The following is a 16,581-nucleotide window of genomic DNA, read 5'->3' on the forward strand; positions in this document are numbered from 1 at the left end:
AGGTTATTTGTCATATCATATCATTTTTTAGAATAAATGCCATTTTTATATGCATATGTGTATGCACAAACATTACAAAGAGTGACAAATAGCTCAACAGCTGCAAGAACGCCAGCATAATTCCAGTGTTTTTTCCCTTTCCAGGGAAAAGCAGCATTGTACAGAACGTGCTAGAATATTTGTCATCGATAATTTATAAAAGTGTTGGAAGTGGCACGCTACCATCATTCCTTGAAAAAGTGTGTGTCTAGTCGGACGCGTTAAACACGAGAAAAACTTGTAGAAGAGAAGTGAAGTAACAAATTGCGATTAAATATTTTGTGTACATTTAATAAAATACAATAAAGGTAAGTGTCAAAATTTGCAAAGAAATAAAATACATTTTAATGTAATTATATAAAGAATGTTCTACGATTTTTTATCTGCGTTTTGAAAACTTTTAAATTTGTACATTACACACGTGGTTACTGAACATCCGCTGGAATTGGAATTTTGGGTTCAAATTCGCATGATGTCAAGTTAGGAAAACGTTTTTAGATCAAGGCAAAGTCGAGTATTTTATTGTAATTAAACAAGGTTTAATTTACCTAAGCATTATACTCTATTCTTCATGCATATACATTTCAACATTGGGTGTGAACTTTGGAGTGAGAATATCGATTGTATATATTTTCTTTTGTTTGCCACATGAAGAGGAGAGTTGCGCATGAAATTAGAAATATTGCATATGAAAAATATTTTTCTACATTTCACATCCAAACGTTACTTTTTTATCACGTGGTTTGTGGTTTTAAAGCGTCATATTCTTCCTACGCTATATTCTGCACGTTTAAAGTAAGCAATCTCTGTCGACTGGAAATTTCCGTAATGATTTCTGTAGAAGTGTTGATGTTTCATCAAATGAAAATTGCGCTTGTATGCAATATTTCTATACTGGTATTAATTTCATGATGAGTCATGGCAATTCTCAGATCTCACTTAAAATGAGATAAAATAAAACGTCTGGTGTTCAATATGCTTGTTATTTTTTTCCATGCTTTTGTTTAGAGTTCACAATTTTACTGACAAAGGAGAAAGTTGCAGCTGCACCGAATGACCAAATTAATCGTGATGGAATTAAATCTCAAACTTCGATTATAATATATGACTATTTGGCCTATCCTTAACGCGCCGTTGAAATATTTCCCTCATTATATTCCCTTCCACGAATTGGGGAAAATATTTAATTATTCCAGGGAATTCAGACTATTGCCCTCGTGTTAGGTCTTGTAAAATTAATATGTATATTGGCATACATTTAAAGAAAGCGAGAACGAAGGAAGTCATTTCAAATATACAATAGGGGTTGTTTTCCGTTTACTTGCCAGTTGCTTAAATCGGATATTATTTCAAACTGAATTATAGGTAAAATATTGAGAAAACACATGTTTTGCCTTTTGTATTTGACGTACACTTCTGTTTCACTGTTGCCGTCTAACATACCCACATTATTTCTTCGTACAGTTTATTTTTAGCTCTTAAAAGTTATGGACTATGTACGAATGTAGTATCTAATAACTAACCCTAGAAGTTTCTTAACACATGTAGTGACTACGCTTGTATAAATGGCGTACCTTTGCTTTGTGTTGAATTCTAGGTATGTACGAGTGTATGCCAACATGAGTCGCCATTCATTCCATAAAATTCTAAGCGTGTGTGTGTGTGTGTATGTTTGTCCGTTCATTGACGCTTATCTCGGTTTTTGTATCAGCGCCCAGCGTATGTGATCGTGTGGTTGTTTATTTTAATACATAAAACGATATTTTATTTTTGTAACTTGCACATTCAAATAAATTCGGTTTTCTTTTTAACCTTTTTTCGGATCGATTGAATTACAATCAATAAGGGTAAAATTATATATGTATTTCGATAAAATTGCATTCATGCTGACTGACTTCCTGTTAATTTTTTTTACACATACAATAAATTCATTTCTAACTGTTAATACGTACTTGCCTTTATTCAATCCCGTCTTCCATTTAATCTCAAGCTTTGATTTTAATTTTCCTTAATAAATGGCTTGTGATATTTTTTTTGTTGAATTAACTTCAACCAATTACTCCATGGTTTTCGTTCTGTCGTAATACAAACAATTCATTAAATTTCGTGACATTTAAAAACTACGTGGGCGTTTACAATATGGTAATGTTTAATAAATTTATAATTTCGTATCGTATCTAACCAAACAGAAAATACATCATATTGACAATGGCGTGTTAATTTTTAATAAAATTTGTGCTTTTAGAACCTAAATATGTGTTTATGTTTTAACTGATGTTATTTTCTTTTCTATTTTAGATGTCTAAAGCTCCTGCTGTTGGTATTGATTTGGGTACTACCTACTCCTGCGTGGGTGTATTCCAACATGGCAAAGTTGAAATTATTGCCAACGACCAGGGTAATCGCACCACCCCATCATATGTTGCCTTCACCGAGACAGAGCGTCTGATTGGTGATGCTGCCAAGAATCAGGTTGCCATGAATCCCACAAACACCATTTTCGATGCCAAACGTTTGATCGGTCGTAAATTCGATGATGCTAACGTACAATCAGATATGAAACACTGGCCTTTCGAGGTGGTCAGTGCTGATGGCAAACCAAAGATTAGTGTCTCCTACAAGGATGAGAAAAAGACTTTCTTCCCCGAAGAAATCTCATCGATGGTGTTGACCAAGATGAAGGAAACCGCTGAGGCTTATTTGGGCAAAACAGTTACCAACGCTGTCATCACCGTGCCCGCTTACTTCAACGATTCTCAACGTCAAGCCACTAAAGATGCCGGTACCATTGCTGGTTTGAATGTATTGCGTATTATTAACGAGCCAACTGCTGCTGCTATTGCGTACGGTTTGGACAAGAAGGCTGTTGGTGAACGCAACGTTTTGATCTTTGATTTGGGTGGTGGTACTTTTGATGTGTCCATTCTCTCAATCGATGATGGCATCTTTGAGGTCAAGTCGACCGCTGGTGACACACATTTGGGTGGTGAAGATTTCGATAATCGTCTCGTCACCCATTTCGTTCAGGAATTCAAGCGCAAGCATAAGAAGGATCTGACCACCAATAAGCGTGCCCTACGTCGTCTGCGCACCGCTTGCGAGCGCGCAAAGCGTACTCTATCTTCCTCTACTCAGGCTAGCATTGAAATCGACTCTTTGTTCGAAGGTGTCGATTTTTACACTTCCATCACTCGTGCCCGTTTCGAGGAATTGAACGCTGATTTGTTCCGTAGCACCATGGACCCCGTCGAGAAGGCGTTGCGTGATGCCAAATTGGACAAATCTGCAATTCACGATATTGTATTGGTTGGTGGTTCGACCCGTATTCCCAAGGTGCAGCGCTTGTTGCAAGATCTGTTCAACGGCAAAGAGTTGAACAAGTCGATCAACCCCGATGAGGCTGTTGCTTACGGTGCTGCTGTTCAAGCTGCTATCTTGCATGGTGACAAGTCACAAGAAGTGCAAGATCTGTTGCTGCTCGATGTTACTCCCCTATCGTTGGGTATTGAAACAGCTGGCGGTGTGATGAGCGTGTTGATCAAGCGTAACACAACCATTCCAACCAAACAGACCCAAACATTCACCACCTACTCTGACAACCAACCTGGTGTGTTGATTCAAGTTTATGAAGGTGAACGTGCCATGACAAAGGACAACAATTTGCTTGGCAAATTCGAATTGTCTGGAATTCCACCAGCACCACGCGGTGTACCACAAATTGAAGTCACCTTTGATATTGACGCCAACGGTATCTTGAACGTAACCGCTCTGGAACGTTCCACTAACAAGGAAAACAAGATTACCATCACCAATGACAAGGGACGTTTGTCGAAGGAGGACATCGAGCGCATGGTGAACGAAGCCGAGAAATACCGTTCCGAAGATGAGAAGCAAAAGGAAACTATTGCTGCCAAGAACTCGTTGGAATCTTACTGCTTCAACATGAAGGCCACTTTAGATGAAGAGAACATGAAAACTAAGATCTCTGAATCTGACCGCACCTCCATTTTGGACAAGTGCAACGAAACAATCAAGTGGTTGGATGCCAACCAGTTGGCCGAGAAAGAGGAATATGAACACCGCCAAAAGGAATTGGAATCAGTATGCAATCCAATCATCACCAAGTTGTACCAGGGAGCCGGTGGTGCTCCAGGAGGTATGCCTGGTGGTATGCCCGGTGGCTTCCCAGGAGCTGGCGGTGCTCCAGGTGCTGGTGGCGCTGGTGCCGGTGCTGGACCAACCATCGAGGAAGTCGACTAAACGATTAGTCGAAACAATATTGTGAAAACTCGTAAATATTTGAGCAACAATTCTAAATAAAGCGAATGTTTCAATATAAATCTAATGGTTTTTTATTATTTTTTTTTTAAATACGTTTTATTTATACTTGTTTTCATAAAGTTCCGCAATTTGGTATGTTCTGTAGTGTTTCGTCAAAATCGGTCAGATTACATATGCTTTCAAAGAGATGGTTAGGAATTGTATGCGTATAAAGTTATGCAATATGTACATTAGGCTGTTCTTCCTTTGTATGGGAAAATTATTTTATTCGAAATTTTTGTCACGAAAGCTGAAAATAGTTGAGACTAGATAAGAAAATGAATCTACGGAAATTTCACGCTTCTCGGACCACGCCTTATAGTGCCGATAGAAAATTGTATTGTTAATTGCACGTCACTCATACCCCAATCGTACATTCGCTGAATTATGTATGATACATTACAAAAAATTATTTACATTTCACAAATGTATTGCTTCATTTTATATTGCTTCATTCGAGTTTATTTCGTCTCTTACTATATCAAATTATCAATGCATTGAATTAAGAAAACATTTTTTTTGTTAAAATTAATTTCCAAAAACTATATTTCTCAATTGATGACAACTTACCGTTTCGTCTAGACGCCTTATGCTAACACTTACGTTATTGTTTTGGTATTGTTTGCACTATGATTCTTTGATGAGCAAGATAGTACCGTTACGCCGTATATAATGCGTTGGAGGAGTGGAATGTATCGGAGAAAGTGCAGGCATTATGCTGTGACACTACACTTTCAAACACTGGCCAATTGAGTGGTGCCTGTGTGCTCTTAGAGCAAATGCTTGATAGAGAGCTGCTTTATCTCCCTTGTCGACACCATATATTTGAGATAGTACTGAGAGGAGTGTTTGAAGCTAAACTTCCACACTTCACATCAAGCCCCGATATTCCGTTATTTAAAGAATTTAAGAAATCTTGGTCAAAGCTTGACAGAGATAAATATCAAAGTGGTATGGAGGATGAACATTGCCGTGAAAGCATTAACGATGCAGATTTTGCTGCACAACAATTAAAAAAAGTCTAGTTAGAGAAGACTATCGAGAGCTTTTGGAATTGACATTAATCTTCTTGTATATCAAAAGCGATACACGAATCCGACTTCGTCCTCCAGGAGCAATGCATCAAGCCAGATGGATGGCACGCGCTATTTATATATATATATATTTGGCGTAGGAACCGCTTTAAGCGATTATAGCCGAATCCACCAGAGCGCGCCACTCATTCCTCCTTTTTGCTTTTTGGCGCCAATTGGAAACACCAAGTGAAGCCAGGTCACTTTGCACTTGGTCTTTCCACCGGAGTGGAGGTCGTCCTCTTCCGCGGCTTCCTCCAGCGGGTACTGCATCGAATACTTTCAGAGCTGGAGTGTTTTCTTCCATCCGTACAACATGACCTAGCCAGCGTAGCCGCTGTCTTTTTATTCGCTGAACTATTTACTATTAAAAATTTTTCGCGCTATTTACTGTTTAAAAATATTCCTGTTCCGAGCTCAATATCCTATGCAGGAAGAACAAAAAGCAGCACTAGCTGATGTCTGCATTTTCATAGTGCGATTTTATATTAAGATTTGGTTCAAATGCTCCGACGCTACTGCTGCTCCCGTTGACGATTTAAATATAATAAAAAGTTTAAAATATTATGAAAGCATTGATTTTACAACCAGCGATGCTGCACTGCGAAAATTGTCTAACCATTTATGGTATTTGACAGAGGAAGCAGCCGCTTTAGCCTTTTTTGATGACAGACAATCAGTAGAGACAAAAGTCAAAATGGTCAGTGCTCTTAAAAAACCTGGCAGATGCGATGGATGCAAAAAACTTATTTTAAGTTCACAAGACATGGGACAATTGTTAGGTATAATATGAGAATGATACTCTTAAATTTTTATTTTATTCTTAAATTATTGTCTTACAGAAGAGACCATGTAGCATTTCATATCTTCCAACAGTCTCAAATTGTTTTCAAGGCTGCAGATAGATACCAGCTTCTTGGATTTCAACCCAGAAACATGGCAGACGAAGGCTTCATATATGGATGGCAAAAAAATAATAAACTCTCTAAAAGTAGTTAACGACACTGCAGAAAGAGCCGTAAAACTAATGCAAGATTACCATGGATTGCTAACCAAAAATGAAAGTGATTGGGGTTATATTTTGCAATGCATACAAGAACATAGGAAAATGTATCCGAATTGTTCAAAACAAACTTTTAAAAGTTGGAAATAATTATAGTTTTGTGTAATGTATCATACATGAGTGACGTGCAATTATCAATACAATTTTCTATCGGCCCTATAAGGCGTGGTCCGAGAGGCGGGAAATTTTCGTAGATTCATTTTCTTATCAAGTAGCAACTATTTTCAGCTTTCGTCATAAAAATTTTTAACGAACAGACATGTAAAATAAAACTACAAAAGAAAATAAGTAAATAGGTACATATCATTTATTACATAAAATGGTTTAAGGTTATTTTTCCATCACCATATTTCATTCTTCAATCGATCCATGCGAAATTGGTATCCTTGTCAATTTGTCTCGACGAAATTACTGGCAATTCTTTATTGTTCGGTTTATAAAAGCCGGGAGTAATTTGGGTATGCACATTGCGGTCCGGATCTTTCTTGATATGTACTGATTTTAATTTGTTACTAAAAACATTGCCAATCGTTTGCGCTTTGGGATCAGGCGAATTATGAATCTTCTTGAGTATATTGTGCTCCTCTGTGGCAAATTGCTCTTGCACATGTTTGGGTAATTGTGGACCCATTTGTTCTAGATATTGCTGCCATTCTAGTAATTTATCTTCGGCAGCGCGTAGTTGTTCAATACTTTTCTCGTGACCTGGATTTAGGCCAATCGGTTGAATTCCGGCGACTTCCTTGAGATTCACCTTAATCGGTGCAAGTGCGGAAATGGCACGCGACAACCCGATTTGTGAGTGACGAATCCGATGTTCCATAAGATCAGCGCCGAGCAACTCTTCATTGGGGTCCATGCGCAAAGGTATAAATTTATTGATAATGTAAAGTAGTAGAAATGTTGAACATATGCCCCAGCAAGCAAGACATAATGCCGATAAACTCTGTATGCCGATCAAGTACCAACCACCACCTTTAAATAGGCCTGAACGTCCCTTGGTTGTCTCAAGCGGTACAGGATTATCAGCGAAAAATCCGACCGCGAGAACGCCCCAAATTCCACAAACACCATGAACCGAGCTGGCACCTACTGGGTCATCCACCCCTAACCGGTCGAACAAAGGCATTGCGACAACACAGAGCAGTGCACCCAACATACCAATGACTAGTGCCTCCCAAGCACGATATAGGAAACATCCAGCCGTAATTGAGACCAGTGACCCGAGCACACCGTTAATAAGGTCGATAATGTCCATACGTCCATCATGGCGCCAAAGCGAGTACCTTTGAATCAAGTTAGGGTTGTTTTTGTTTTTTTTTTTTTAAATTAATTTATCTTAAACTGTGCCTCCACAACTTACGCGCAACTTATGATCCCACCTCCAAATGAACCCATCATAGTCATGACAGCGGCACGTGCCGCATATTGCCATTTGGCTCCACTTACACCATAGGTACTGCCGGAATTGAAAGCAAGCCAACCCCACCAGAGCACAAACAGACCCATACATGCGTTCACTGGATTACCAAGTGGTAGAGGATCATAGCCGTCCGAGTAGCGACCCAACCGCGGACCTAACATAGCTGCAGATGCAAATGCGGCGGCACCTCCTAAAAGAAAATAAAATACAGCTATATGTTTTACAAACTGTCCAATGTTAATTTCAGGAGAGAGGTCGCCGCTGTTACAAAAAATATTTTCTTTTTTACAAACTTAATTATTACGTCTGCCTAAATTTTAACCAACAACCCTTAAATGACAAACTAGCTTAAATCTTCAATGTAAATACGTAATTCTAAGTAAATAATATGTGCGTGTAAAATAGCTGGTTTGCGAGTTAATCATACTTACCAATTAAATGTACGGGCCCACTTCCGGCTATATCAACAGCTCCAAGATTATTGAGGAAACCATGCTCACCCCACACCCAACCGGCGGGTATACAGTAGACAGCAGTATTTAGTAACGAAAATAAACAGTACGCTTTGAAATTGCATCTGAAATTGAGGTTAAGTTGAATAAAAATGTGTCACAGCTATTACGCAAGTTAAGGTCAATCACAAATATTTATAATGTTAAAAAACGAACACACGATATATACTACGACTATTTGTATGTTTGTAATCATAATCTAGCTCAAAATAGTGTTGTTATTATTCTATGAGGCCTCGGTATTCGACAATTTGAGAACTAATATTCTTTATTGGCCCCAGTTTTCATTAAGTTATCTCACCGATGTGAGATATCGATTTTACAGTCATAATATTCAAGACCTTTTTTGGTAAAGTAACTATGTATGTAACACTTTTAGTTCAGGCAGTAGTCTGCTTTAGAAGCCGTAAAAAAGTGTTTTTTAGCAATTTTTTTTTGAAAGGGAAGGAAATGATTGCGGTAAACGGAATTTTAAGACGATAGTGTACTATATTTAAGGCTTAAAAAACAATATTTATTATTGAAAAATATTGAAATTTTTTCAAAGTTGTAAGTATTTTTCTGGAGCGCCTGGAGTCTGCACTTGTTAATCGGTGCCGGTGATGGAGGTCGTGCGAAGCATCTGAAACAGTCGAACCAAATTTTTTTTTTTAATTTTTATAAGTTTCATTTCTTTATGAACTAAAAAAATACCGAAGAAGTTATAAAATTCCAAACTTTTTTGAAGTTTGAAAAAAACTCACTCTTTTAAAAAAAAAAATTGACTTTAAGTTGCAAAACAAGTAGTATAATACTTTTGTCCAACTTTTTAGTTCAAATAGAAGATAATTTAATACAGAAGCTATCGCCGGCACCGTTTTCTAACACTTGTGAAAATGAAAACACGAGAAAACGCGCTTTAAAGGTCTGCCTGAGCATTCGCACCTACTCGACGCTCGGTCACTAAAACTGCTCTAGCTTCGAAAATATGTCGAATTGGCCTCTGGCATTTTAAAGACATATTCTTGGATAGTTTGGGAAGAGATTTACAACAAAACAAAAAAATCGATTTTTTGTAGCCTGTAAAGCAGAATACTGCCTTCATTGACTACAAATTAGAGAAAAATTATTAAGGGCAAATTATATACTAAACAACTAACATAAATCACTATCTTAAGCATGGAAAAACAGACGAATGGACGGACAGAAACACAGATATTAGGTGAATAAAACCGTTATACTACAAAAAATGAAACTACATTTTCCTTGACATTGTGTAACCCCACCAAATGTTGTGGGAGAGTACCCCCAGATTTCTTATGAACATGCAATAGAAAGCTTACATAATAGTATGTTCAAAATTGACATTCAGTTTTAATTATTTCAAAGTACCTTTCTGCCATGGCGCCACTTACAATCGTGGTTGCTGTTGTAGCGAAGGACAGCTGAAATAAAAAGGCAGCAAAAATTTGTCCCATCAAGGGATCGCCGACAGGTGGATCAAGTAGAAAATCTCCAACCGCTATGAATGGATTCGAAAGTGGTCCACGCCCGTAACTCATGCCATACCCGAAGAGCCAGTAGGTAAAGCCGCCAAGTACAATATCAATGACGTTCTTCATCATAATGTTGACCTCATTTTTAATTGATACACAACCCGATTCGAGCATGCCAAATCCTATGAGAGAAGGTAAATGTTATTAAAGAGTAATTCCGAATCGTTTATTATATTGCATTTAATAATAAAGATTGTACCATATATGAATATGTCACTCCAATGATGGTTGCATGCGATTCACCAAATTTCTATTCGGTAAAATTTAGTTCTATTCTCTTTCGAAAAATGTGCATCAATCAAGAATAAATTGTATAAGAATTTAGTACAAGTAAGTGATCGTCATTAAGGGTATAAATGTTCGTCCAATTCGCAATTTTTTTGTATTGAAAAGAAAAAAGTCTCATATCTGGGTAGAAATAGTTAAACTTGATTTAAAAGTTCACTTATTCTTACAAGATCACGCGAATGTAATACTTCCTCAAAACTATTTGAAGAATAACAATACCATCGGAACAAGGAACACCTGGGAAGTGAAAATTTGGCGAAATTATTGAATGGTTTCCGTCGAATTGCTTACTTTTTCGCATAATTATCTTATGTAAGAGATTTCAGTCTTTGTTTCTCGTACAAGAGAAGGATATTACCAACGCCCAGTAAAATTGGCTGTGTCATGCTATATGAGAATGTTCAAATGCTAGACATTTATACAATTACAAATGTTATTCACCCATTTTTTCGTTCAATGCGCAACAGTTGTTTTTGTAATGAAAACCTTTTATGATGTCGTAAAATTCATTTTAAAATAAAGTGTTATAAAATAGATTACATTCCGCCATTACAATTTCTATTATTAGTATGGAATTGGAACTGCTTGACATTTTACACTCTGCCGGATATACATGCAATAACTATTTTCTATAACTGTACTTTCTGGATACTAGTGACCAGTCAAATTTCATGCGATGTCGTGTTTTTAAATATTCTTTAAGTTTTTATTTGTATTGAAGTAGTCTTCCCCAAATATTATTATTTTACTAGCATGCGTCGGAGGTAAAAATCCAACTGCAACAGAAACTGTGTACTGTTATTTATTTATTTATTTTTGGTATTTTTTTAGGGCTAGCAGATGAGAAAAAAAAAATAGTTTCATCGAGATCAGTAGAATTGATTCCTGTAACACACTTTTGTTTAAATATTAGTCTCAAACTTACCTGTTTGCATTGTGAAAATTATGAAGGATGACGTCAATACCCAATTGGTGTCCTCCACGCTAAGATCGTATAATCCTGGTATGACATAACTACTATTGCGTATAATGCCCTTCAACGCTGTGGCTTGTGATGCTGAGACATTTGTCACTTTTGAAGTCATTGTGCTTGAACGCAAGTTGTGACTTCTCAATTTCTTTAAGGAATGCTGACAATCCGGCGATTGAGAAGAATATACGTGTTTTAAGTTCTTTACTGACTATGACTGGCAGGTGTTTCGTAACTTTACTGATTGTCGTACACATTTAGTCGTTTCGTGTTCGTTGTTCCTTGTAAATAATCGTTTTTTTTTTTTTTAATTTAACTTCACTAACAATAACAACCATTACTACACCTATGCGGACAACAACAATTATGCATTCACATTTGAATTAACTGCACCAAATTATCGTTGTTGTGCTCATTGCCAGACACAAACCTATGCACATATATAGCGTGTTTCTGAAGTTAAAGGCTTGTGCGCTACACACGGTGTTATGGGAAAGGTTTTTAACAGATATCGTCTCACAGTAAGCATCTGGAAAACTCATCGTGCATATCTGAAGTTATCAATGCTCCTTGCAGGAGTGGCAGAAACAAATATATCTTAAGAAGTTTCTAAAAATTTACACATGTAATAAAAATTGGCATAATATTAGGAAAGTCTATATTCTCATCCAATATAAACTTTGTATGTACTCTGCAAAAAGCTTTATATAATTAATAGAATACAACAATACAAAGCAACTGAAGTTTTTTTTAAGTTCACAAAGTCGAATATATAAATTATATCTACATATTGTACATAAATATTGGTTTAGCGTACTCCACTTAACATGAACACCCTCAAAATTAGATTTGAATTGTCAACAAGTTTGCATGCTAACGCAGCTATCAACAAAACCACAGGCGGATCATCAGGCTACCAAAAAGGATTATACACCTAAGCTAACCTCTACATATTACTGTTGGGCCGTGTGGTCTGTAGAAATACCAAACCTTGAAATGATATAGAGTTGACCACACTTCACATACATACAAATGTTAACATATGGTGTAACAGATAATTTTAAGGGAATGTTAATTAAATAATTTGTTTAATATTTCATGTTAATTGTGAAAGTTTGCTGTCCAAATTCAGCCCCTAATCCCGACGCCTTTGTGTACACGCAATGAATCCCTTTAAAGGTATACATTCATCAACACCCGACTGACTGTACAATTCACCAACGAATACGAATATTTGCATATATAAATATTTGAATTAGTAAGAGCGTACCTGTAAACTTTTACCGTGTAGATAATATAATATTTATCTATTTTGAAGGAACGATTAAATTAAATTAGCCAAAGGCTAACTCCGTTTCGTTTTGCCCCTAATCGTTGTGGGTAGGCGGCTGGACTATGCGCGACGACAAACTGTTGTTGCAAATAGCGAATCGACTAACTCATTAACGGTTGTATCACATGCTGCAATTCATGCATTTCTATGAATGGAGGCACATTTATGTATGTGTAAAAGAGAATTGTGTACACACAAATCGGTAACAGCGTTCAGTGTCGTTTTATTTGCCACTAAATAGTACTAAATAAAATTTTCAAGAGTAAGTACATATGTACATACATATGTAATAATACAAACGTTTCTTTGTATATGTATTATATTTTTAAAAAGAAAACTTACACAGTAAGAATACTTAAAACAATCGTGTTCATTTTCAATTGCCGAGAAGTTCTCGACGATTGTCATTAGAAAAAACACCTTCATGTAAACATTTTGATGAATTGTTGCTTACTTGATGCTGCAGATCATAATCTTTCTTATAAATACAAACCACCTCTTAAAAATAAAAAAATAAAAAAAAAAATTAAAAATAGAAGCCAAAGTTTTATGTGTTTTTGAGTTTGTTTGTTTTACCTTAAAATTGCTAGTTGCTTGTGGTGTAAATCGCAAATTTTTATTTAACAAATGATTTAATATGGAATATAAATAGTCCCGCTAACTGAATATAGTATTGCAATAAATATATTTCGAATTATATCGTTATCTCACTTCACCGGATATACGTCCATTATTCTCCAATTGCTTGCAACAGTTGAATTAATGCATTTTACAGTGATAGCAAAACTGTCAATGACTGAGTTTCCTTTTGTATTTTGTATCCAATTAGAACGTTTTCAAGTAGTTACCATATTTCTAGCCAAGCAACTTTATTGTTATTTGAGTATCAGCGATTTTTCGGAGCTCTTTATGTATGAGATTTTTTTATTTTATTACAGAGCTAGCAATTTTTCTCAAGTGGTTGTATTCCAGTTTTCTATAACAATATTTTTAAATGCAATAACTAAAAGTGACAAAGTATTATTATTCCACCTTAATTGGCATGGCAACGCTTGTCTATTGTCGCTGTATGCTGAATGCAGCAGTTGGTGAAAGAAAATATTCGGGGCGAGTGTGATAAAAAATAGGACAAGAAAAATATTTTTGTGCTTTAACATCAAATTTATGTACGCTGTTTAATTGATAATAGAATTAAAATATTTGAAAATTCAAGTAAATTGTATAAAGTGCGCGATAATGTTGGTTTTTGCAGTGCTTGTGTTTAATTTCATTCAAGGTAATAATGAAAATGGTATACCACTTCATCTAAATAAGTCGCCTTGTTCAACATCAGCAGAAAAATGGATATGAAAAACTATAAGTGAAAATTGTTGAAATGGCTGTGTATGTCCATTTTTATATATTTATTAATTGCAAAATCTAAACCTACATATATGTACGGCCAAACGCCTTCAAAAAGTATTAATTGTGTCAATTGCATTTCATCGCATAATATTCAGCTGTTCAAGTTTTCTCAATACGCAGCAATTAACACCAACAAACGAACGAATGGTCCATGGCCAACGTCAACGAAGTCCCAAATTTATGGGACACCCCTTTCTCTGGCGGCGCGCAATACTGTGCTGTTTTCTCAACATCCTTTTTTATATGTGCTTTGTGTTCATCTTCGCCTATGTGTTCGCTTCTTTGGTGTTCAGCCTCGTCTTGTTGGGCTCCCAATTTTAAAGCCTGTCGGGTGCTTTCGTTTGTGCTTATTAATTTATGCACGAAGCGCATCAGGAGCAAATACGAATGGGTGCTCAAAGTGAAACTACCAATTGGAGGAGGCTAGTCCACGAAGCAGAGCATACAACAGTTACATATGTATTCGTGTTCTGTATATACATATATTCGTTATATGCATATGTTTATATGTATATAAGATGACTTGTGTGGGTGGTGTTTGAAGTGCAGTAGTGATATATATGTATGTGTAAAACTGCAACTCGGTTAGGTGCAATCAAACCTGTGGAGGTATGTTGCTAGGAAGGTATTATGACGTTTGGTCTATAGTTTTTTTTTCCTAGTTTTCTGTTGGATTTTCTGTTGAGTCGGTTGAGTGTTACTTTTTAAAGGTTTTCGAAGAGGTGATATATACTAGAGATGTGTAAGTTGCATTGCCTAAAGCCTATATGCTAGACATCTTCAGATAAGTATAAACTTATTATAGGATAAAGTTATGATATGTGTTAGGTGTATTCAGTGATGCAAGTTTCCAAAACTACTGTAAACACAAAGAAAACTATGAACATTAGTGGAAAATGGGAAGAAATGGGAAGAATGTGACTGCAACAAAAATTTGTTGCTAACTGCAATAGGTGGCTTTCAACTTCGTGTAGACGAAGAAGCTGCCGACAGAATGCTAGTCATATTTATTCAATGGACATTAAGCTGCCACAAACTGCATCTAAATTTATTTCGATTAGTCGCATAAATGTAGTGGAAGTGGTTGTATTGGAAATTTGTACTTATTTGTGTCTGAGAGAAAATATTTTTTCTGTGAGTAACAATATACATAAATACTAGTTTAATAATAAATTAGTAATAGTAAATGTGAATATTATAATACTCTAGCAATATGACCGCTTACAATATTCATATGTATATTTCAAATCCAAAATACTTGTATTCGATTTATTCATTCAAAAATATTGATTTCGTCTGGATCAATTTCAATATACTTATCCTACCTATTTAAGTGTGAGTACCACTACAGTAATGCTCAAATAACGGCAGTGTTCATTTAGGAATGAAAATATGTATAATAAAAATATAGTTTTTTATAAATAATAAATTTAAATTCCTTTGGTTTTCGTATTGTTAAAAATGTGCATATATAACTTATATTATATATATTATACCTGCAAATCTACATATATATTTATATTTTATAAGTCCTTTTAAAAGATATTACAGAATATTTACAGTCGATTTTTTAGGCGACGCACAGAGTCGTTCTGTCGTTTGCTAGCTTATAAATTGGATTAAGTCAATGTTTTTTGATAGCCATTGTAATGTAATGCTAATGCTAACATTCGGATGGAGTCTTTATAATTCAAGGCTTCATTGGCTTAATATTAAATTATTTTATAAAGCCGAAAACTATCTATATACTTATGAACAAACATCTTAAACAAGCTATCAATGATGTAAAAATAATATCATATTGCTAATTAAGCTTGTAATCTTTAGTTACCTTCCGCAATTTACATTTTGCCTATTACACTTAATTAGAAGTAACGGAAATCTTCAATAGAGCAATTAAAAATATTGCATGGGACTGTAAGTATAACAGGGTGCACTCGGAAGCTAAGGGCCACACCCGTTAATTAAAGGAAAATATTGATTATAATTATTAAAATGTTATGGAGTACTTTGCTATTAATAATTACACAAATTAAGGTTTCGATATGAAGCAATTGTTTTTTATACTCTCGCAACAAAAGTTGCTAAAGAGAGTATTATAGTTTTGTTCACATAACGGTTGTTTGTAACACCTAAAACTAAAAGAGTTCGATATAGAGTCATATATATCAAAGTGATCAGGGTGACGAGTAGATTTGAAATCCGGATGTCTGTCCGTCTGTGCAAGCTGTAACTTGAGTAAAAATTAAGATATCATGACGAAACTTGGCACAAATATTCCTTGGCACCATAAGAAGGTTAAGTTCGAAAATGGGCAGAATCGGATCATTGCCACGCCCACAAAATGGCGAAAGCCAAAAACACATAAAGTGTCATATCTAAGCCATAAATGAAGTTATAAAAGTAAAATTTGGAGTAAAGGATCGCACTAGGAGGGGGCATATTTGGAGGTAATTTTTTGGGGAAGTGGGTGTGGCCCCGCTCACAAATCTGTTACTTGTATTTAACTCGCAAACCAATAAAGCTATGTATATAAACCAAACTTTCTGCAGTCGGTTCTCTTACGTACCCCTCCACACACTATGAAAATAGTTCAAATCGGATAATAACCACGATCCACC

At 35.8% G+C, this 16,581-nt stretch overlaps 3 protein-coding genes across 3 annotated transcripts; 2 read left to right on the plus strand and 1 right to left on the minus strand.

The window, feature by feature from the left end:
* Positions 1 to 184: 184 nt before the first annotated feature.
* LOC105221565 (heat shock 70 kDa protein cognate 4) lies at positions 185 to 4,379 on the plus strand. Its single transcript, XM_011198632.3, has 2 exons — positions 185 to 347; positions 2,338 to 4,379. The coding sequence occupies exon 2, from the start codon at positions 2,338 to 2,340 to the stop codon at positions 4,297 to 4,299; it is 1,962 nt and encodes a 653-aa protein (XP_011196934.1). The 5' UTR covers positions 185 to 347; the 3' UTR covers positions 4,300 to 4,379.
* A 1,133-nt stretch (positions 4,380 to 5,512) lies between these two features.
* LOC128919963 (uncharacterized) lies at positions 5,513 to 6,718 on the plus strand. The gene is made up of 2 exons (XM_054225893.1): positions 5,513 to 6,214; positions 6,275 to 6,718. Exons 1-2 carry the CDS (start codon positions 5,860 to 5,862, stop codon positions 6,286 to 6,288), a joined length of 369 nt encoding a protein of 122 aa, XP_054081868.1. The 5' UTR covers positions 5,513 to 5,859; the 3' UTR covers positions 6,289 to 6,718.
* Positions 6,719 to 6,778: 60 nt separating this feature from the next.
* Positions 6,779 to 11,641, minus strand: LOC105208448 (putative ammonium transporter 2). Its single transcript, XM_054225834.1, has 5 exons — positions 11,179 to 11,641; positions 9,802 to 10,087; positions 8,350 to 8,495; positions 7,859 to 8,108; positions 6,779 to 7,781 (listed from the first exon to the last, which is right to left on the minus strand). The coding sequence occupies exons 1-5, from the start codon at positions 11,336 to 11,338 to the stop codon at positions 6,854 to 6,856; spliced, it is 1,770 nt and encodes a 589-aa protein (XP_054081809.1). The 5' UTR covers positions 11,339 to 11,641; the 3' UTR covers positions 6,779 to 6,853.
* Between the last annotated feature and the right edge of the window lie 4,940 nt (positions 11,642 to 16,581).

This window comes from Zeugodacus cucurbitae, chromosome 2, assembly GCF_028554725.1.
Source record: "Zeugodacus cucurbitae isolate PBARC_wt_2022May chromosome 2, idZeuCucr1.2, whole genome shotgun sequence".
Lineage (NCBI taxonomy): Eukaryota > Metazoa > Arthropoda > Insecta > Diptera > Tephritidae > Zeugodacus > Zeugodacus cucurbitae.